Genomic DNA, 23,812 nt, shown 5'->3' with positions numbered 1-23,812 from the left:
TTAAGGCACATTCTAGACTTGATACTTCACCTACTACGAATATTTCAGTATGTCTGGCAGATAATTATTTTTACACATAACCACAATGTCAAAAATTCAATGTAAATGAAGAACATTTGCCTAAGTCTTTTTTGTTAAGTCAGCAAGTCAATAGCTCTTCTATAATGCATTGGGCTCTTATAGAAAAGGCATTTGAAATAAACAGAGTAAAAATAATATATTATTTCTACCAGATTAAGAAAAGAAATCTTACTTTGTCTCTATAATATTGCCTTTTCCAGAATTTAACATAACGAATCATACAGTATGTAGTCTTCTGCTTCTGACTTCTTTCACTCAGCATGATGTTTGAGATTCAACCATGTTCTTGAATCAGTAGTTCCTTCTTTTCTACTGTTGAGTGGTACTGCATGGATGTTATGAAATGTTTTACCCATTCACCAGTTAATACTTGTTTCCATTTTTTGACTCTTATAAATAATGCCTTCATGAACACTGATGTAAAAGTCTTAGTATGGACATATGTTTTTATTTCTTGAGGCTAGATAACAAAGAGTGGAATTTGGGGGCTCTATGATCAGTATATGAGTATTTAACTTTTTAAGAAAAATGCCGAACTGTTTTCCAAAGTGGTGGTACCATTTTGTGTTCCCATTAGCAACAAATGTCTGTTCTAGTCAGTCCACATCCCACCAACACTTGGTATTAACTCTCCTGTTGGTTTCAATGGTTTAGTTCATTCACTTTGATTTTCTAAATATAATCATATCATATACAGATAACGAAAACTATTTCTTTTTCTTACTGCTCTGCCCAGAGCTTCTAAACCACTAGCAAGTAATATCAATAATTATGGGCATCTATGACTTGATTTTTATTTTAACAGAAATGCTTCCAATATTTTATTGTTAGGATCTCACTACACTTGCAGTTAGTCACATAGGAAGTGTCCTATTTTTAGTTACTAAGATTTTGTCACATAGGAATACTGAGTTTTTATCAAGTGTTGTTCAGCATCTACTTTGACCTTCTGATGCAATTAACCAAACTAACACCTTTCTTAATGCTGAATCATCCTTGTGTTTCTGAAACACCCTGATTAGATCTGCTTTGATTCACTACTTGGGTTTCTTTTTCTATACTACTATATTTGATTTACTAAAATTTATATCAATATTTTGAGTGAATCTGGTCTAGAACAGCATTTCCCAAACTTATTCCATTGGAAGTACATGTTCCTGGGAGGATGGGATGGGGGGAGACCCTCAACAGAACTCTAATCCTCAGTATCTTCCTACGTAAACTAGGGGTAAATATATATAAAGAGATATAGATGGCTTAAAGTACTATTAGGAAGATTAAATGAGCTAATGCCCATAGTTCCGTAATAAGTGAACAAGCTAGGATTTTAGTTTCAGTCATCCTTGAGTCGACTACTTTGTTATGTCTATTATTAAAAGAAAACTGTATATATGGAGGGGCAAAGAAACTTCTTGCAACAGTTTAACTACTAGTAATAATTTAGTAGAGCTAGGGATTTATATTATTAATTTTTAATCCTAAAATAATGGATCCCCCCCTTTACAATGAACCCTTTAAAAGGAATTATTCACATGTGGACAAGAAATTAGCCTACCTGAGTGTGATTGATTGTTATATGGTTGCCATGAAGAGGTGACTGACGATCTTTCTCCTTACTGTGCCGGCTACTCTGTTTACTACGTTGTAGTTGCTGCCTCAATTTGGCAATCTGTTTTGGGGAGAGGGGAGGAGAAATAAGATGAGAACAAAAGTGAGTATCAGTTTTTAAATACTTCTTATTTTAATTTTCAGATACTAATAAATCATTTCTTCCTCACAGGTTTCAAGAAGAGATAATATTTCACTGCAAAGATTTACTCTTCCAAGTTCCTAGGATTAAAACTATTGAAAATAAGAGGTACAGACTACCAGTTAAACAATAAGTAAGTCACAGGGATGTAAAGTACAGCATAGGAATACAGTCAATAATATTGTAATAACTATGTTTGGTGACAGAAGATAACTAGACTTGTGGTGGTAATCATTTCATAATGTATATAAATGTTGAAAAACTATGTTGTCCAACTGAAACTAACATGTCAACTACATTTATTGTCTAAAATAGGCTATAAATGCTTCACTTGTACAATTTAAATAGTGTTCTGGTAAAGATATAGACTAAATTTCTCCACATTATTTCAGATTGTACCTTTGTACACCAAGAATATCTTCTTTAAACACTTTTTCTAAAGCAAAAAAGCAGTATTTCACATGCCAATTGAAAGTCGAAGCCAATATTAATACAGAGACCACACTAGTTTCCAAGTTCCCATCTTATATAAACAAAATGCACCTACCTTATTAATTACTAAACACTTCAAAATTGTAAATCTTTTGGTAGTGAGGAAAATCAAAGTGTTTAGCATTAGCAACTTACTAGCATTGCACATCTTACTATATATTCCTCAAAGTCACTCAACTATTATTTTACTTTCCAGCTCTACTGAGATATAATTTTGACATACAGTATTGTGGAAGTTTAAAGGTATCGAACACGTTGATCTGATACCTGTCTATTTGCAAAACGATGCCACCATAACATTAGTTAATACCTCTACCCATTCCATAATTAACGTTTCTTTTTTTGTGGTGAGAACAGTCGAGATTTACTCTTTCAGCAGCTTTTAAATATATAATACCATATTATTAAGCATAATCAAAATGCTATACATTAGATCCCTAGAACTTACACATCTTATAACTGGAAGTGTGTATCTTTTGAACAATCCCAATTTCCTCTACCCTCCAGCTTCTGGTAGCTATCACCACTTTACTGTTTCTTTCTTTCTTTCTTTTTTTTTTTTTTTAAAGATTTTATTTATTTGACAGACAGAGATCACAAGTAGGCAGAGAGGCAGGCAGAGAGAGAGAGAGGAGGAAGCAGGCTCCCTGCTTCCCAATGCGGGGCTCGATCCCAGGACCCTGGGATCATGACCTGAGCCGAAGGCAGAGGCTTGAACCCACTGAGCCACCCAGGTGCCCTACCATTCTACCGTTTCTATGAGTTCAACATTTCTTGAACCCACATATAAGTGATATGATACAATATTTGTCTTTCTCTTTCTCACTTATTTCACTTAGCCTAATGCCTTCAAGGTTGATTCTTGTTATAAATGGCAGGATATCCTTCTTCCTCATGGCCGAATAACATTATGGTGGAGATATATACACACAGTTATATACTACATCTACTTTATCCATTCATCTGTTGATGGACACTGGCTATAATTACAAGTTCTAAAAATAAATATAACTTAGAGTGTATTCTCCTCAACCGAACGTTAATACTCCCAGGTTTAAAAGAAAAGTCATTATTGCAATATGGCTTGGAATTCATTAAACTACTGCATATTTACCAAAAAAATATACAACAACAATTCAAAGGGATATATGCACCCTATGTTTATAGTAGCAGTAGCTACAATAGTGAAACTATGGAGCAGCCCAAGGGCCTGATAGATGAATTGATAAAGAAGATGTGGTGTATAAACACACTGGAATATTATTCAGCCATAGAAAAGAATGAAATCTTGCCATCTGCAGCAAAATGGATGGAGCTAGAGAATATACTGCTGAGCAAAATAAGTTAGTCAGAGAAAGACAAATACCATATGATCTCACCCATATGTGGAATTTAAGAAACACAAGAAACAAAGGAAAAAAGAGAGAAAGACAAACCAAGAAACAGACTCTTAAAGGAGTCTGGGAGGAGGGCAGGGGATGGGGAAACAGGGGATGGGAATTAGAGTATAGTTATCATGATGAAAAAATAATTAAAAAAAACCCCAAGATCACATATGCAATCAAATGATGCAGTGCCTGGCATGTGATAAGGGTCTGCTGAATTGAAAACTGTGCCCACTTTTGGTTTGGAGCAATGGCCCCTACACAAAGTCTCTTAGAATCATCCAGGAGGGGCGCCTGGGTGGCTCAGTGGGTTAAGCCGCTGCCTTCGGCTCAGGTCATGATCTCAGGGTCCTGGGATTGAGTCCCGCCTCGGGCTCTCTGCTCGGCGGGGAGCCTGCTTCCCTCTCTCTCTCTCTCTGCTTGCCTCTCTGTCTACTTGTGATCTCTGTCAAATAAATAAATAAAATCTTTAAAAAAAAAAAAAAAAGAATCATCCAGGAAACTAAAACTAAAAACTAAAAATAAAACAAAACAGAACAACAAACCACCCCCACCCCCACTCTTAAGTCCTTACCAACACAGAACCCTGTGCCTGTCCCAGACCGATTTTTGTGGTTCTGTATATGCATCTCCCTATGCATCAGCATTTGGGAATCGTTGGTCCAGAGTGTTTGAGGTTACAGAAATGCAACCACCAGACCCATCTCCAACTGTGTATAGCTTACGATGGCAACATTTAGCAGACAAAGGATTCTATCATGCCTCCACAGCACTGTAGGACATCTTCCTTAGAATTCATTGTGGCAGAATAAATTTTTTTCAAAATTAAATATAAGCTCAAAACTGGAACGTAAGTATTGCCAGAAGGTACATTTCAAACAGAAACAATTTATACTAAACACCAACCTGGCTGGAACTCAAAAAAACTCATATATTTTAGATGATGTATAATCTGCTTTAAATAGCCAGACCAGGAGTAAAATATTCCTGAGCATTTTATAAGGGAATAATTAGCAATTTGGGGAGGTTATTTAATATTGGCATTATTTTCTTTGTAGGAAGGATGACAGTAATCAACTAACAGTTTTCTTGAATACCTATAGTGAGCCCAGTTTTATATTTACCTACTTAGGTCAAGTGTAAACAAAAAGTAAAGTCTGCAAAATAAACTGATTTCCTCAAGGACCTAAAGCAAAAATACACTGTATTTTAATATTAGTTAAATACTTACCTTGGATAACCATGGCCATAAGAAGCAAAATAGACAGTTGCTACTAAAACCTACAAATGCTCAAGAGTTAAAGTATATAGGTTGCTAGAAAAAATCATTTTTCACATATGGCCAATAGAAGACAAATAGCATGGAAGAAAACAAAGCACCTAAACAATGGAATGGTTTATGTCCTTTCTTTTTTTTTCCTAGATTTTATTTATTTATTTGTGAGAGAGAGAAAGAGAGAGAACACAAGCAGGCAGAATGGTAGGCAGAGGCCCAGAGCCTGATAAGGACCCTGGGATCAGGACCTGAGCTGATGGCAGGAGCTTATCAAGACCTGAGCCAAAGGCAGCGGCTTAACAAACTCAACCACCCAGATGTCCCTATGTCCTTTCTTTTATATTAAGATCCTTAGATTCCTTCATTTGTTTTCTGTTTTTTAGGTGGTTTTTTTTTTTTTTTAAGATTCCTTCAGTTTTTTAAAGCTCTTTTGTAGCTAATGGACCTCTCATACAATGTTGTTGCAAATATATACAAATAAGATTATATATGTTAATCTTTGTGTTCCCTGCTCTGTTGAAATGACATAATTTTCTTCTGGAGAGCATTAATTTTCATGAGAACAGGAATCAAAATTAGTAGGTAATCACTGTAAATCAAGATAGATTATTTTCTATGATAAAAAATAAACAGGATTTCAAGTTGTACAGTATTTAATTAGGATAGAGGGTATAAAATAATGTTTTCTGAATACTAATGATGTTTCAGTGTTGTTTCAAAATTGGCAAGAGCTTGTACAGAAGAGCCCATAATCCCTAGAGATTAATCAAGGCAATTTATAATTTTTCAATTTTTAAAAATAATCTTCAAGAATAAACAAACTAAAATAAGTTGAGAACTGATCAATTCTAATCACTCTATTTTTTTAAGGCCTAGAAACATCAAAGTAAGCCAGAAAAGTTTTTGTTCTTAACAGCCTTTAACAAAACCCTGAAAACAAAAAGCACCCATCACCTTACTTTGCCTGGAATACCCAGTTCAACTATGCAACCTTACAGTTTTCACATAATACTGTTCATTTCTGAAATATTATATAGCTACACTGTTTTCGATTCAGCAGAGATTAGGATAAAAGGGAGCCCATCATATATACTCAGATTATAAATTTTGTCAAGAACTATGTAACATGAAAGCAAGACGCCCTAAGTCGTCCTTTGCTTCAGAACAAAGTGCTGGTTACAAGCACATTCAGAAGAGGAGCAGGCCTACATAACAATGGCCAACGCTCTCATCTTCCATAGTTTTGCCTAGAATTTCCCTTCTCTTTTTCCTTTGATGCTCAAGAGCCCACAGCCATCTGAATCCAGTGCAGAGTTGACTTTAGAACCAGTAGAAAGTAGACACAAAGTTGTCTCTGGGAGGTAGGGGCAAACACATACACATACATATACACAACCCATCCTGCCTCATCCAAGCTCTGCCCGAGACAGCCTCTGTAGGCCCACATTCCATCACGTTGCACAGAAGTCCTCACTTCAGGGCATCTACCCACCCCAGTCACTATGCTGAAATGCCCACACAACCTCATTTACAAAGGGAACATTTAAGTTTTACTGACTCGATTTTTTTTTTTTTTTTTTTTTAGAGAGAGCGAGCGAGCACAGGCAGACAGAGTGGCAGGCAGAGGCAGAGGGAGAAGCAGGCTCCCCACAGAACAAGGAGCCCGATGTGGGACTCGATCCCAGGACGCTGGGATCATGACCTGAGCCAAAGGCAGCTGCTTAACCAACTGAGCCACCCAGGCATCCCCTGACTCGATTTTTTAAGTTAAACTATAGATATATCTATCTGACTTTGTGTTTCTAAATATTCCATTAGCTACTCTGTAACCTTAGGAAAAAAATTAAGTATGGACCTTGAGGGTATTCTGCTAAGTAAAATAAATCAGCCAATGAAAAATACAGTTTGATCTCACTTATATGTGAACCTCAAAAAAAAATTCATAGAAACGAAGAGCAGATCACCAAAGATGGGATGGGGGATAGGAAATGGGCAACAGTGGTCAAAGGGTACAAACTGCCAGTTATGAGCATACGTTCTGGAATAGAACATACAGCATGGTGACTATAGTTAACAACACCGTACAGCAATTTGAAAGTTGCTAGAGGAATAGATCTTAAAAGTTCTCACTACACACAAAACAACTATAATTATGTGAGGTGACAGATGTGTTAACTAAGCTTATGGTGGTAAGTATATCCATCTATCAAATCAGTACACTCTATACCTTAAACCTACACAAAGTTATAGGTCAATTATAGCTCAATGAAGCTGAAAGAAAAAAATATTGAAAGGGAAGGAGAGAAGAACCTCTTTAAACATGAAAGGGATTTCAAGCACATGAGCTCCAAAGTTTAAAAAAGCCAGGGAATAAGTGACCCTGGGTCACAAAGAAGAAATAATAAGTGTAGAGAGAAGAATTAGCATAAACACAAAGAACTGACTAAAACATTTGTGAAACTAGATGAAGAAAAATCCGAGACTGGCCCCACTTAAAATCTGAGAACTAGGAATACATTTTATTGTAAATTTTTGTAAACCTAATTAACATCATCCCTATTCATTTGGTATTTCTGTCCTGTTAGTTTTCCCCACTATTGCTGAAATTTAAAAACAAAATAAAACAAAATTCAGCCTCAAAAGACTGGTTGAGTACCTTTGCCTCAGACACTGAAAGGGAGAGAAAGATTTCTCAACAATGAATTCTACTCCAGAGTAGGTCAGGGAAATGAGAAATCTTAAGTCCAAAGGACTAAAAGCTAGCAGGAGGAAAGGAAGCAGGGGCCTAGGACTTCGGGAGGAGAAGAAAAAAATGAGAAGAGAGCTAGTTTTAAAATAAGGAAGGAGGCACTATGCCACTTGCTTTTCTGTAAATTTTTATGTAAATTATCTCATTCATTTTTAAATAAAAGCATATGAAATAGGTACTGTTATCATCCCCATTTTATAGGCAAGGAAAACTGAGACAGAAGGTTAAAAAGCTTACTGAAAGTCACGCAGTTAAGTGGTAAAACAAATATTTGAACTTAGGAAGTAGAATTCCAGAGTTTGCTCTCCTAACCATTATTCTGTACTGCCTAAAGAAACAAGTTAATAACTTACAGGAGACAACAAAACCCTAGAAAAATGTGACAACAGCTAAACTAACAAAAAAGAAAACCCCAAAACAACTATAAAAGATAATAACCCAGCATTTTTTCTGTAAATAGTTTGAGAAGTCATGAACTTCAAGCTGCCATTCCCTTTTATACGAACAAAAGGAATATGTGACAAACTTTAGTGTTTATAAAGATCAAGTGTCTCAAAACAAAAGTTCTGCAGTCTAAAAACAAATTTATCCCTGTCAGTGTTCAAAGAAATTTAACATGCAATAGTGCCTAATCTAACATCAAAAATAAAAATCTAAAACTTCTTATAATCTTTCCATAAATATGAATAATTTGAGTTATTTTCCCATTTTTTTTTAAAGCGCCAATAGGTGAACCCTAAAAAACTAATTGTTATTCGTTCAGCCCCATGAAATGAACACAGGCATATGCATGCACAAACATCCATAAAGAACAAACACAGGTCACCTGTGTGCACATCGACCCTTGCATGCCCACAGACATGCCTTAGTCTGCATGTGCAGACGTACACAAACCCGCTAACCCAGGAACAGAGATACTCCCACACACAAACTCATCCTCACAGATACAGCTAGCTTTGGGACTTTTATACATATAAGTCTTAATACAGAATTATATTTACAGCCACCAATAAAGCATATTTGTCAACAGAGCCATGTAAATAACACCAGATTAACATTTAAAAAACATTTAGTTCATAAACCTGTTTGATCCCATATTATTATATTTACTTTATAGATGAGGACACATTCTCAAAAATAAAGTAACTGATGTAAGGTAACTCAGCTAGTAAGTGGCAGACCCAGTCCTCTAGCCTTTAATTTATAACCTCTATTACCTACCAGTGCGTCTGGAAGTAATTCTATGTTAATGTTCAACTGTAAGTAATTACCAGTCACTGTGTATTAGCTCATAATCTCAACCACTTGCAAAGTAACTTCCTTTCTTAATGTTGAAGATACTGCAAGATGTGAAACTGAAATAAAGATGAACAAAAATTTGATGAAGCCGTTAACATACTAACCTACTGATCGGTGTCTATTTTTTTTTGACAAGCAGTTTGTATGACCTTAAAAATTCTTCTTATTGGAGCAAATTTTAAATATTGAAAAGATTTTAAAACATCTTTCTAATTCAATTTAATATGGGTATAAACAGAGACTTTACTGGATAAATATTTGTATTTTTTAAAAGTTTATCACATAATTCCCTTGAGTTCAAAGGGATACTCAAAATTCTGCAGACTATTGTCTTTTAGGTCCAGAGAAAATATTGTTGCAATTATTTCCCCCGGTATATTATGATAAAAATTTTTAATACCAAAAATTAACAAAATGTTAGGGCAGAAGGTATATACAGACACTTCTATTTTGCTTATTTAAAAAAGGAAGACCACATCAGTAATATGTTTTTATCACGGTTTGATCAGATGTGAGAAATACCCCTTATCATTTCAGTTACTGCTCCAGATGGTTCCATCTAAGAAAAACTATCCTACTAATGAAAGAAAAGCTTACTGGTGAGATAATGAAACAACCCATGCTTTTTCTTTATTTCTCCTGAAGGACTTAAGAATGGCAAACCCACCTTTCAATTTCTATCAAAATCCGAGATCGTTAAAAAAAAAAAAAAATCAAAACAACAACACAACAGTATTATTTATGTTTTCTTGGACTGTTACCCCCTGGGATAAAGAGCAGGTTTGCTAACTGCTTACTATAAAAACAGTGGATTCCCCCATGCTCTGTATTTCTCTCCTGTAATGTGACCTACTATATGTGTTTGAATCCTTTTGGGCTCTCTCCATCACCCTATGGGACTTGATTCAGGAGAAACAAGGCAAACTTGATAGTCTTGATACTTGCTGTGCTGGAAATAACAAAGTCCACTGTCTCTAATACAGGCATTTCATGCCTTCTGCCAGCATCCATGAAAGAGTAAAAGGCTAATTTATTACACTGTAAGTAGGAAAAAGTAAAATCCAAGACCTCAGAGGAAATACTTCTCAAATGAAGAGAAAGAAGTTTCAATGGAACAACTTGGAAAGATGGATTTATGTTCCCTACAGATAAGAGGACACGATGGATGGGTATCTGACTTCTACTCTAAATACTGAAAATGTTGAACAAGGATGATAGAGATATACAGTTGCATTAGAATCAGCCTAAACTCCTAGACATTAACCAGACCAAAAGAAGAAGAAGAAGGAGCAGCAGCAGCAGCAGCAGCAGCAGAAGAAGAAGAAGAAGAAGAGAAAAGAAAAGAAAAAAAAAAAAAAGAAAAAAAATGTATGAGAGTTTACCAGGATCCATTTAGGAAATCTGAGTGAAGAGCTGTGCAAAGTTGTCTTTGGTTCTACATGAGGGCTGCCTTGAACAGTGAACTGACTCAGCAGCTGAGAAACTGAATGTTATTTCTATGAATCTAGAGGCTAAGGACGGAGTAAGGGAATTACAAACCCAGAAAGACTGAACAGTAGGGAACAGATGTATAGCAACAAGGGATCTCCAGATACTCCATGAAATTACTCTACCAAAGAAAGTCAGTTTTAAAAACCTGTCAAGCCCAGGGGATATAAAGGCATCTTATAATATATATAAACCAGTCAAGGAATCACATTTCTATTCCTCCTACCTCCCCCTTTCTCCCCTAAGCTCTAACTCCAGATGAGTCAGAAATGGCAGCTATAGAGTGAGGAAAGAGGTAAGCAAGAAACAGAAGGGGAGGGCACCTGGGTGGCTCAGTCAGTTGGGCCGCTGCCTTCGGCTCGGGTCGTGATCCCAGGGTTCTGGATTGAGTCTCACATCAGGCTCTCTGCTTAGCAAGGAGCCTGCTTCTCCCCTGCCTCTCTCTCTGCCTGCCTCTCTGCCTGCTTGTGATCTCTCTCTGTCAAATAAATAAATAAAATCTTTAAAAAAAAAAAAAAAAGAAGGAGGAGGAGGAGGAGGCGGCGGAGGAGGAGGCAGAGGCGGAGGAGGAGGAGGAGAAGAAGGAGGAGAAGAAGGAGAAGGAGAAAAGGAAGAGGAAGAGGAAGAGGACGAAGAAGAAGAAACAGAAGGGGAGGTTCCCTGATCACTTCAGAGAGAAGTCCCCCAACCACAGTAAGGCCCCAGATAGGACAGGGGGAGTAGCTAGAACCATAAAAGCAGCTGGAATTTGACTATTTGAAGAAACTAGAAAGCATGCTCGCTCAAAGGGATGACAGGGTTGTAACAGTGATCAGATTCTAGTGTTGCACTATGGGCAAGAGACAAACTTCTTTCACTCAATAAGGACACTGGGATTTAACATAAAGTCCTTTGTGATTATTCCTTAAGATCTTGGTTGTTTTTCCTAATGTGTAATTAAGTTCTTTACGAAGTAGACTGTACCTATTGTTTCTTTTGAAATTCTAGATTCTTCACACACTATTGGATATACAGACTTACTGATCTGATGTTCTTCCATGAACAAATGCAGTGCCACCAAATGCTGATGATATATGCTAAAACATTATTTTCAAGATTTCCCTTTCTTCTCTTTTACTCTACTAAACATACAAATGAAGTACCATAAAGTCATGTTAATTAAATTATTAGCATTTAGTTACAGACTCCTTAAACTCTACTTAAACTTTATAAATGAACTTTAAATTGTGTTTTGTAAGCAGGTGCCACATTTCTAACAAGTGGAAAAGTGCATTTGCACATTTGTTTAGTTGGGTTGACAACCCTCCAGGGAACATAACTCAAAGGAGGAAAATTAGTATTTTTATAAAGGAAAATGCTTCACTTGGATTAGTTTCCTTAATATGAACACAACCCACAACTTCACGTACACTGGTATCAATCATAATTTCTGATAAATGTATTGATAATCTGCCATTTCTGCTGCAGGTAACCTGCTTTTTTTTCCTTACTGAAAGAAGTGTGTGAGTGTATGTCCTTGATCTACAATCCATTACACTATACTTAAGGCGGGCAGTTTTCCTTTGTCCTATTTATCCTCTTGAAACTAGTGGGCTTTTCCAATTGCTCTTCAAATATAGCAAACTTTCAACCTTTAAAAAGTTTCTCTTCCATGATGCTTACAGAATATTCTTACCTCCTGGAACCCCTAACTCGGTCTGTTTTCCATGTTTCTTAACATCTCTTTCATGTTTTCAATCTCCTTATCTTTTTGTTCTATATTCTAGAAGATTCGCTCTTCCAGACTGACAAGTCTAAGTTGAGAGTTCTGACTCACTAATTCAGTCTTCTGTTATGTGAATTTAATCTACCAAAGAGTTTGTTATTTTCAATTTCATCAATTTTTGTTACTTATAAGATTTGTCATCAGTCTTTTGCTGCCTCTTCTTATTCCTTTGCTTATTGCCAATTACTTTTTCATTTGAAATTCTTAAGCATTTTTATGTTTAAGGGCTTTTTTTGAGATTGTGTTCTTACTCCTATTTCCTTGGATGTAAATGATCCCATTTGATGTATCTGCTGTCTCTTGTGGTAACAGATTTCCATACATGTCCTAAAATACTTGCCTGCAAACACATCTTATATGGAAGTCTTATCCTTTGTGAGCTCTTTCCTGCCATGTTGTTTCATGGTGGCTCAGACTATCCCTCTGGAGTTGCACAACTCCGGAGCAGGTCTTAAATTAGAAAGACTGGGGCTTTGGTTCCACATGGGTAGAGCTCTATTCCAGATGCCACATGCACACACAACATATGGTTACCATTTCCATTTTTGCATAGCTGCCTCTTTGGCCCACAGGAAAACACCAACAGTGTCAGGTGGAGTTATTTCAGGTCTAGTTTTATGGCCTAGAAACATGGTCCCAGTTCCCTTCTTTATGCAGAGAGCCCAGTTCCAATCTCCTACCATTTGTAAGACACATTTGGCATTTTTAAAATGTCTAGCAATCTATACTCTCTTAAGTTTGGCTTAAAAACCCCCTTTTTAAGCCCTGGCCCACATGACCCAGGTTTCTGTGAGCCAGACAGCATCAATACCCCTTCATTACTAAGGGTTTCCTGTCTACTCATGGTCTGCAGGGGTTTTGACTTAAATGTAACTAGAATATAGTTACTTATTTCTTTGAAAAATTTTCACATCTCATTCTCATAAACTTGGAGCAAAGTGGAGACAGATTATACAGGTGCTTTCACTGACATTTTAATCTGAAATCCTGATTCACATTATTGTGAGGGGGGAGAGTATGTATGTGACTCAGGAAGAAACGACATGCGGTACTTTTGACTTTGATCCTATTTCAAGGAAGTAGGTCAAAAGTTATTTTTTTAAATAACACAATTTTAGTACGCAATTTTTAAAAATATGGCTTTCAATAATAGTTTTGTCTTTTCATAATTTTCTCAAATTCCAGTTCTGTTATTTATTGTAACTATTCTTTTCACTTTTTGTCTTTACCAATGTGTTCTTATTGTTTGCTAGCCTCAGTTATATATCACATGGCACTTAGTAGCTTCAAGGTATACCACGAAAAACCCACCAGTCTTTTACATCTATTCCTTTCTTTTTCATCTTTACTGAGATATAATTTACATTCCCTTAACTATAAGGGTAAAAATTCAGTAAGTTTTAATCACTATTTAGAGTTGTATGACAATAATCACATTGTACTTTTATAACTTTTTATAACTTTTCATCACCCCCCAAATTTGCCTTGAGTCTGTTTGCAGCATTCCTTCAGCCCCACTCCCAGCCACATGCAACCACAAGTGGGCTTTCTCCCCCTCCTATAAATTTGCCTTTTCTGGCATTTCAAAATTAAATGGACCAATATAATATGTAGTCTTAGTCATCTCACTTCTTACACTTAGCAGGGATTGGCAAGCCATAATCTAAAGGACAAATCCAGTATGCCATGTGTTATTGTAAAAAAAATATATGGAACATCCCATATTGTCTATGGCTGCTTTCATACTATAGCAGCAGAGTCGAACAGTTGCAACAGAGAGTATATGGCCCACAAACCCTAAAATGTTTACTAGCTGGTCTTTTACAGAAAAAATTTGCTGACTCTTGACTTAGTATGACATATTTGAGGTTCATTCATGTTGTAACATTGTTGATATTCAGTGTATTTTTACTTTTTCGTTGCTGAATAGTATGTTATTGCATGAATACACCACATTTTGTCTCTCCATTTACCAATCCATGCATATGTAGACTCAGCTATAAACATTTTGTGTACATGTCTCAATCTAGACAGGTGTTCTCACCTTTCTTATACAGATTTCTAGGGAACTGAATTGCTGGGTTATATGCTAAGTTTCTGATTAACTGTAAAAGAAACTGACAAACTGTTTTCCAAAGTGGCTGTACCATTTTATGTTCGCAAGAACAAGTGAGGACTCCAGATTCTCTTTATCCTTGCCAATACTTGGCACTGTTGATCTTTTAAATTAGTCATTGTATTGAGTGTGTAGGTGTATTTTATGGTTTAACTTTGCATTTGCCAATTGACTAATGATGTTGAACACTTTTTCATGTGGTCATCTGCCATCCATGCATAGATCTTTGATGAAATATTTCTATCCAATTGCCTTATCCATTTTTAAGTTGGCTTGTCTTCCTATTAATATATATAAGGATATAAGCCCTTTCAGATGTAGGATTTGTTAATATTTCCTCCAGTCTGAAACTTGTCTTTTTTTTTTAAATTTTCAGTGTTCCAAAATTCATTGTTTATGCACCACACCCAGTGCTCCATGCAATACGTGTCCTCCATAATACCCACCACCAGGCTTACCCAACCCCTCACCCCCTCCCCTCCAAAACCCTCAGTTTGTTTCTCAGAGTCCAGTCTCTCGTGGTTTCATTCCCTTAGTGGTGTCTTTTGAAGTACAACGTTCAATTTAATGAATTTGTTATTATTATTATTATTATTGTTTGTTTTATGGCTTTATTCCTGGTGTTGCAATCTAAAAATGCCTTGCTGATTAATACAAGGTCTTCTATAAGTTTTATAGTTTTAAAGCCTATATTTAGAACTATGATTCCTTTTGAGTTAGTTTTTTTCAATGTGACAGTCAAGGACTTGTTTTTTGTTTGTTTTTCCTTACACATGGAATATAATTATCCCAGCATCAATTGTTGGAAACACTGTGCTTTCCTACTGAACTGTGTCAGTACCTTTGTGAAAAATCAACTGACCACAAATATAAAGGTTTATTTCTGGATTCACAATTCTGATCTACTTATTTATGTGTCTTTCTTCTGCTGACTTTATTAATGTAGATCTATAATAAATACTGAAATTGTGTGATTTAAATATTCTAAATTTGTTTCCAAAAATATTTTGGGGGTGCCTGGGTAGCTCAGTCAGTTGTGCATCTGGCCCTTGATTTTGGCTCTGATTGTGATCTCAGGTTCATGAGACTGAGCCCTGCATCTGGGCTTTGCACTCTGCAGGGAACCTGCTTCTCTCCCTCTCTCCCTCCCAATGCTTTCTTTAAAATAAATAAATCAATCTTCAAAAATAAATTCTTTTGACCACTCTAAGTCCTTTGCATTTCCACATAAATTTTAAGATTAGCCTGTCAATTTCTACCAAAACCAAAAAATATGGAATTTTAAAAGGGATTTCAATGAATCAATTTGGGGAGAATTACCATCTTAATATTGAGTCTTTCAATTCATGAACAAAGTAAGTCTTTCATTTATTTAAATTTTTAATTTTTTCCAGCAATGTTTTGTTGTCTTTAGTGTACAAAACTTACATTGCTTTTGTTAAACTTATTCCCAAGTATTTTCATCTTTTTGACCCAACTATAATAAATTGTTTTCTTATTTTTTGGACTATTCCTATCTAGGATCTAGAAATATAACTGATTTCTGTATACTGATCTTGTACCCTTGCAATCTTGTAGAACACGTTTACTAGTTTTAGTATTGTCTGTGTATCTGCATATTTCCTAGCAGTCTAAATATAGTTTCTACATGTTTTCTGTAAATAAGAGTAGTTTTACCTTTTTTAAAAAATTTTATTTTATTTTTTCAGTGTTCCAAGATTCATTATTTATACACCACACCCAGTGTGCTCTGGTGGTGGGTATTAAGAAGTTTTACCATTTCTTTTACAATATGGATGTCTTTGTTTTTCTTGCCTGACTGTACTGACTAGACCCTCCTATGTAATACCAGTAGAAGTAGTGACAAGGTGACAGTGGATGACATTGCCTTGCTCCTGATCTTAGGAAGAAAACATTCTGGCTTTCACCATTGAACTGAATGAATATGACTATGATGGGGCACTTAGCTGGCTCAGTCAGCAGAGCATGCAACTCTTGATCTCAGAGTTATGAGTTGAAACCCCATTTGGGTGCGGAGTCTGCTTAAAAAAAAAGAATAGGGGCGCCTGGGTGGCTCAGTGGGTAAGCCTCTGGCTTTGGCTCAGGTCGTGATCTCGGGGTCCTGGGATCGAGCCCTGCATCAGGCTCTCTGCTCAGTGGGGAGCCTGTTTCCCCCTCTCTCTCTGCCTGCTTGTGATCTCTGTCAAATAAGTAAATAAAATCTTGAAAAAAAGAAAAAAAGAATAGGATGTGATCTGTAGGTTTTTGTTTTTTTCATAAATGCCCTTTATTGGGCAGAGGAAGTTCTTTTTTCTTTCTTGGTTTGTTGAGAGATTTTTATTTTGAATGGGTGTTAGGAGTTTGGCAAATGTTTTCTCTGCCTCTACTGAGATGATTATATGGTTCTGTTCTTTATTTTATTAATATAGTGTATTACATTAATTGAATTTTGGATCTTAAACCACCCTTACATTTCTGGAACAAATCCAACTTGCTCAAGGTATATAATCCTTTTCATATGTGGCTAGCTTTGGTTTGCTAATATTCTGGTAAGGTTTTTTGCTTCTTTATTCAAGAGAGATATTGATCTGCCATTTTATTTTCTTGAGATGTCTTTGTCCTGGCTTTGAAGTCAGTTAAATTGGCCTGACAAAGTAAACTGGGAAGTTTTCCTTCTTTCCTATTTTCTGAAAGCATTTGTGAAGAATTAATATTACTTCTTTGAATATTTGATAGAATTTACCAAATTTGATCCTGGGATTTTCATTGTGGGAAGATTTTTAATTCCTATTCCATTTCTTTACTTATTAGAAGTCTATTTCTATCTGTTCTTAAATTAGTTTTTACAATTTGTCTCTAATAACTTGCCTTTCTAAGAAGTCATCTATTTAACTTTAGTTTCTACAGTGATAACATAAAATTGATCATAATATTCCTTTATACTACTTTCTGTGAGGTTGGTAGTAATTTCACCCCTTTCATGGCTGATTTTGGTAATATATGTCTTTTTTTTTTTTTTTTTTTTTTTTTAGTTTTGTTAAATTTTTCCCCTTTTTTTTGTTTTTTTTGGTAAAATATTTTTTTTTTTTTTTTTTTTTTTTTGGTCAGTCTAGCTAAAGTTTTGTCAACTTTGTTGATCTTTCCAAAGAACCAACTTTTAGTTTCACTGATTCTTCTCTAACATTTTTCTGTTCTGTTGGTTTCTGCTGTATGTTTTATTAATTCCTTCCTCTGCTTTCTTTTGACCTTGTTTCCTCTTATTTTTCCAGTTTCTTACGCTGGAAACTTAGGACTGATTTAAGAGTTTTCTCTTTTTTCTTATATATGCATTCAAAGTATAAATTTTCCACGAAGCACTGCCTTATCTGCACACACAAATTCTAAGATTTTGTTTTCATTCATTAAATACTTAAAAATTGCCCTTGTGTTTTTAATTGACAACTATTTGGGGCTTTTTCAGATTTCTGTTACATGATTTCATCTTTTGCACTCTACTGAGACTTGTTTTATGGCCAAACATATGATCTATATGACCTAAAGAAGGTTTCCCATATGTTTGAAAAGAATGAAGTCACTAGGTGGAATTTTCTATATATGTCAATTAGGTCAAGTTGATTGATAATGTTGAAATCTTCTATCTTCTTGCTTATTTTGTGTCTAGTTAGTTGCTCTATCAAGTATTGAGAATGGGGTATTGAAATCTCCAATTATTACTGTAGAAACCTTATTTCTCCTTTCATAGTTTCACTTCATGAATTTGGGGATCATTGTTAGATGTATACACAATTTATGATTATTATATATTCCTGGTGTATTGACCTTCTTATCATTACAAACTGTCTGTCTTCAATAACACTTCTTGTCTTAAAGTCTATTGTGTCAGTTCAGCTTTCTTATCATTAGGTGTGCTTCTTACAGACAATATATAGCTGAGTGTTGTGTTTTTATCCAGTTTTGACAGTCTCTGCCTCTTAAGGAGAATGTTCAGTCCATTCATATTTAATGTAATTCATATATGGTTGGATTTACTTTTGCCACTTTAATTATTTTCTATTTATGTCATACCTTTTTCTATCCTCTGTTCCTCCTTTACTGCTTTCTTTTGTGATAAATACAGTGTACCATTTTAATCCCTCTATATTTTTTACTTTCTATTTTTTCAGAGTTAGTTTCTTTCTTTCTTTTTTTTAAGATTTTATTTATTTGACAGAGAGAGATCACAAGTAGGCAGAGAGGCAGGCAGAGAGAGAGAGGAGGAAGCAGGCCCCCTGCGGAGCAGAGAGCCTGACATGGGGCTCGATCCCAGGACCCTGGGATCATGACCTGAGCCGAAGGCAGAGGCTTTAACCCACTGAGCCACCCAGGTGCCCCTCAGAGTTAGTTTCTTAACAACTGTTCTAGGGATTATAATTTGCATCTTACTTACTTACTTACATTACTTCAAAATAATAATTCCAATAAAACAGAAACTATACTCTAGTACTTGTCCATTTCTTTGTCCCTCTTTTATACTTTGCCATATGTACATTTCATGTATATATGTCATAAACCCAATATAATATTGCTTTATATGATTATACATGTATTTTAAATGTGGAAAGTGAGAAAAATATATCTACAGACTCTTTCATATTTACCCAAACATTTATAATACTCAATACTCTTTAAGTTCTTCTTACAGATTTGAATTAACATCTGGAGTCATTTCCTTTCAGCCTGAAAAATTTCCTTTGGTATTTATTATAAGACCATCTAGCAGCAGGAAATTCTCACAATCTTTGTTTATCTGAAAATAATTTACCTTTAATTCGAAGACCAGTTCTTCTGGATATTGAATACTTGGTTGACATTTTTTCTTTCCTTTCTACATTTTGAATGTGTCAAGCTGTAAGGTTTCAACTGTTTCTGAAGGGAAGTCAGCCATTAAAGGTAATTATTCGTTCAGTTCCCTATATGTTAATAAGTCATTTTTTGTCCTTCCAGCTTTTAAGATTTTCTCTTTTACTCTGGCTTTCAATAGTTTAACTATGATGTGTCTATGTAGGTCCTCTTTGTGTTTTCCAACTTGGGGTTTGTGGAGCTTGGATCTACAGATAGTTTTACATTAAATCTGGAAAGATTTCTGTCATCATTTCTTCATATATATATATATATATATTTTTTTTTTTTAAGGATTTTATTTATTTATTTATTTGACAGACAGAGATCACAAGTAGGCAGAGAGGCAGGCAGAGAGAGAGGAGGAAGCAGGCTCCCTGCAGAGCAGAGAGCCCGATGTGGGGCTCAAGCCCAGGACCCTGGGATCATGACCTGAGCTGAAGGCAGAGGCTTTAACCCACTGAGCCACCCAGGCGCCCCTCTTCATATATTTTTTAATTCCTCTTACTCTCTCCTCTCTTGGATCTCCCATTATGTATATGTGTATCTACTTAAGGTTTTCTCGCAGGCTTCTGAGGCTCTGTGGACTTTTCTTCAATCTTTTTCTCTCTATTCTTTAAGGAGTATAAATTATATTGACCTATATTCAATTCACTCATTATTTTTTGCCATGTCAAATCTGCTACTGAGCCCATTGAGTAAACTTAGTTACTATACTTTTTAACTCTAGAGTTTTTGTTTCTTTTTTATAATAATTATCTCTTTGTGGAAATTCCTTATTCATTGAGTCACTATCACCCTACTTCACTTTATTGCTTTAACTACGGTTTTCTCTTTTTGTTTTAACATACTTCTAATTGCTGCTTTAATGTTTTTGTCTGCTAAATCCAACATATGGAGACACTTAGATACAATTTCTAGTGATTTTCTTTTTTAAAGTATAGGTCGTACTTTCTTGTTTCTTTGCATAGCTCTAAATTTTTCATTAGACATTGGACATTTTAAATAGTACATTATAGCAACTCTAGATTCTAATTTTCCTTGAGGGTGGTGGTTGTCTTATCAGTTTGTGTTTTAGCATCTTGATGAACTAAAAGTCTGTTTCCCTTGCACTGTGTGGCCACTGATTTCTCTACTCCATTCCCCCTGTCCCCATTTTTCTTTTTAAGATCTTTCAAGCTGGTCTCCAGTGTTCACCTTAGTTTTTGACCAAAGACTGATCACAGATTTTATTCAATTATCTCAATCCAGTAAGGCTTCCACCCCCAGGATGTAATTTGTATGTAGAATGAAGAGTGCATTCAAAGTCTGAACCTTTCACAAGATGACCCCAGATTTTATAACCACTAGGCCTGCTTGAATCTCCTCTCAACATATTTCCTAGTTTCCACTGACCAGCGATGCATGGGTGGCTTATTCATTTTCTGCTGTGCATATCTCCAGCCTCCAGTCAACCTGGTCATAAGCTTTTCAATCCCCCAAGACTATCTTATCTTCTAGAGCTCTCCATAAAATCCTGCTACTTCATGAGTCTGTTACTTGCCACAAACTGGACCATACCTTAGACTAGAGAAGTCACTGGTCCTCCTGGTTACTATTTTAGTGTACAACACTTCCTATCAAGTGCTCTCTCTCCAGCAAGGGCTACAAAGATTCCAGTTTTCAAGGCTTGCCCCATCTTGGTTGAAATGCCACACCAACAAAGCTGGGGATAAGGTAGAAGGGATGAGGTGTAGCACCAGATAACACCACAAATCTGTGTTGTTCTTATACCTTGAGTTCAGTGCTTTTCATGAATAAAGTCTCCATTTGTTCGGTTGATTTCCAGAGCACTGAATTAGCTGTTTTGACAATTTTGTCTAGCTTTATGTTTCCTCTGTGGGGAAAGTAAGCAAATATCCTACTCAGTCACCTCAGACATTCCTTTTTTAATCGTGTATATCATGTGTTGCTGTAGTCCAAAATTTAACTATGCCAAATCTTGGCTATAACTTTGAGATTGTATTTACCTCTGAGATAAAACTGCAAGTTCACTTTTTTGTTATTCATATTCTATGCATAGATGTGCAACTATTTTAGACTAGACATATTAGATTCACCCTCCTTTCTTTTTTATTGCTTCTGGGAAAAACTCATTTTGTGCATATGTGCTTGTGTACAAGGTATATAGAAAAGCTGAGGATTTCCCTACATCAATAAAATAAAGAAGTTGTTAAAAATGTAGTGTAGTCACAGGCAAAATCATGCTAACCGACTATATCTATTCAATCCAGACACTACAGTATATGAGAAATACTGATAACCTACAGTATATGAAAGTAATGCTAAAAGGTATGGAAACTAAGACATATGAACATACGACATATGACATATGACAATTATTTGAGAGAAATGTCAATCTTTAGCCTGGGAAAAAAAAAACAAAACATGTTGCTAGCCTTTCAAATATTTAAAGTAGACTTACTCGACATTGATACAAAAGGCAGAATCGAACTTAGGGGTATAATTTTGAGTTCAATATACAAATTAAACTAATGACTTAAGCTAAAACAATGGAACTCATTTGGTTCTTTTACCAAGTGATGAACCTCTCTCCCTGAGAATAATAATGGACTAGACGACCACATTTTTAAGGAGCGTTTATTCAGGAGATGAACTAGATGACCTTTCAACTCTATTCTCTGTAATTTTATAAAAATAATTATATAAGAATTTAGATGGATAAAAAATAACACTATCATGGAAAATAGTCCAAAGTATACGTAAAGATGATCATAATTTAGGTTTTGATAATAAAGGAAAGAGTCAAAAACTATTCCTAAAAAACATGGATTCTACTGCACTACTGAGTCTCAAAGGGCAACACCATGTTGGATATTACAAAAAAGCTATTAGAAGCAGAAAAAACTTTTCAAAAACAAGAGAGCTTAAGTAAGAAAAGAAGATGGCTAAAAGAAACAAGATATAGAGGCTGCTACATACAACCAGACTTCACTTTGAAAAGGCTCAAGTTGAATGGCTGCATAATAAATATTTTATAAACAATATGAAGGGCACAAATAAGGTAAACTCAGACTTGAAAACAACCTGGAAAGCAATCTTTAAACTCTGAACGAGGTAAGGTTAGCACAAAAAAAGAAAATACCATTACATTCGGGAAACAGTAAGATAATTTGCTAGGATTAAAACAGGGTATAGGCTGAAAACAGAAAAACTTACCTCTTTTAGTTGATCAGCACTCCCCCATGATGCAGAACGCTGATGTGACCTTTTTTCTGCTCCCTCTTCTGCCCAACAGCTAGGTGTCTTTAATTTAAAAGAATAATAATAAAAATAATAAAATAAGGAACTTTGTCTCTATTCCTTAATCTCACAGCAACTCAAACATTTCAAAATCTTAGCACATACCAGTTAAGGGTTATACTAAATACTAAAATCCCTTAAATGCTAAGATTTTCATAACCCGTGAAATATTTAAAACATTCTGTCATATTCTGACTAGATATGATCAATCTCCGACTTCTCTGAGTAATGCTACTCAAAACATTTGTTTTTTGACCTTAACATTAATAACTTAAAGTTATCAAGTCAAAGAGAACTGTGAAGATACACATATTGGTGCTTTTAAAGAGAACTGCCAAACTAAATATAAAATGGCATTTCTACTAAGTAAAATAGATGGAAATGAGATTAACAGAACTAGCTCAGAAGCAGTGGGATTACAGATGACCTACATGTCAAATATCTAGCTAGCGAAAGGGCTGATTGTACTGTTCTTCCTATATTCAGGGAAGAGTGTTAGCAACAGTATTCTCTTTTGAAAAACATCCAGCATCTTTAAATGAAAATATAAAATTATAAAAATGAAAAAGAACAATGGTCAGCTAAATGAACTTACTATAATCGGAAGCAATACATCTTTTTAAAAAAAGAACTTGAGCTACATGTTAGAAAAGAGAATTGTTTTTACTTAAAACCTCATGTTCAATAATTCAACCAATAACAGACACTGTATATACCCAAATGTAACACAAAACACTAAAATAGCAAGACTATTTAGTTGTTGTTTAAAATATCATCCTTAAGATATGAGAAAACAGTGTAATGTAAATTATGGAAAGCAAAATCACTAAAGACAGACAAAGGATAATGATTAGCACAATAAATATATACAGCTTTAAAAAACAACTATTACATACTGAAAAAAATCAATCCTTATGTTGAGGGTGATGCTATATGGTTTCTTCTGAAGAACCATCAGTTCCACTTGATACAATTCAAAATGCTTGTGAACAACTTTTTAAATAATTACCACCCATTTAAAAGTAATACTATTACAAAATAAAACCAACAATTAAATGCTAGTTGAATAAAAACACAAACTGGTTAACCAGTTCAAATACCAACGCGAAGCTATTTGGTGAAGCAAAAGAGTCTATTCAGTTGACAAGTTCAAGGGTAAGAGGTATCACTATATCAAATAAGTTGTTTGCAAAAACTAAGTTCTTAAAATTTCCCAAGTTCAGGCCTAAA

The 23,812-nt window shown here is 35.2% G+C and overlaps 1 protein-coding gene across 1 annotated transcript in view; it reads right to left on the bottom strand.

Annotated features, from left to right (window-relative positions):
• LOC111147183 (glucocorticoid induced 1) overlaps positions 1 to 23,812 on the bottom strand; it is a 108,866-nt gene that overhangs the window by 25,183 nt on the left and 59,871 nt on the right. Inside the window, exons 3-4 of the mRNA XM_022503074.1 lie at positions 22,499 to 22,585; positions 1,637 to 1,750 (exon numbers count right to left, since the gene is read on the bottom strand). Of these exons, the coding sequence (XP_022358782.1) occupies positions 1,637 to 1,750; positions 22,499 to 22,585 (201 nt within the window). The remainder of the gene's footprint in view (positions 1 to 1,636; positions 1,751 to 22,498; positions 22,586 to 23,812) is intronic.

This window comes from Enhydra lutris, unplaced genomic scaffold (assembly GCF_002288905.1).
Source record: "Enhydra lutris kenyoni isolate GAN:26980312 unplaced genomic scaffold, ASM228890v2 scaffoldscaffold16, whole genome shotgun sequence".
NCBI classification, from domain to species: domain Eukaryota; kingdom Metazoa; phylum Chordata; class Mammalia; order Carnivora; family Mustelidae; genus Enhydra; species Enhydra lutris.
Note: the sequence above shows the minus strand (reverse complement) of the source record. Positions and strands in the feature narration are given on the sequence as shown.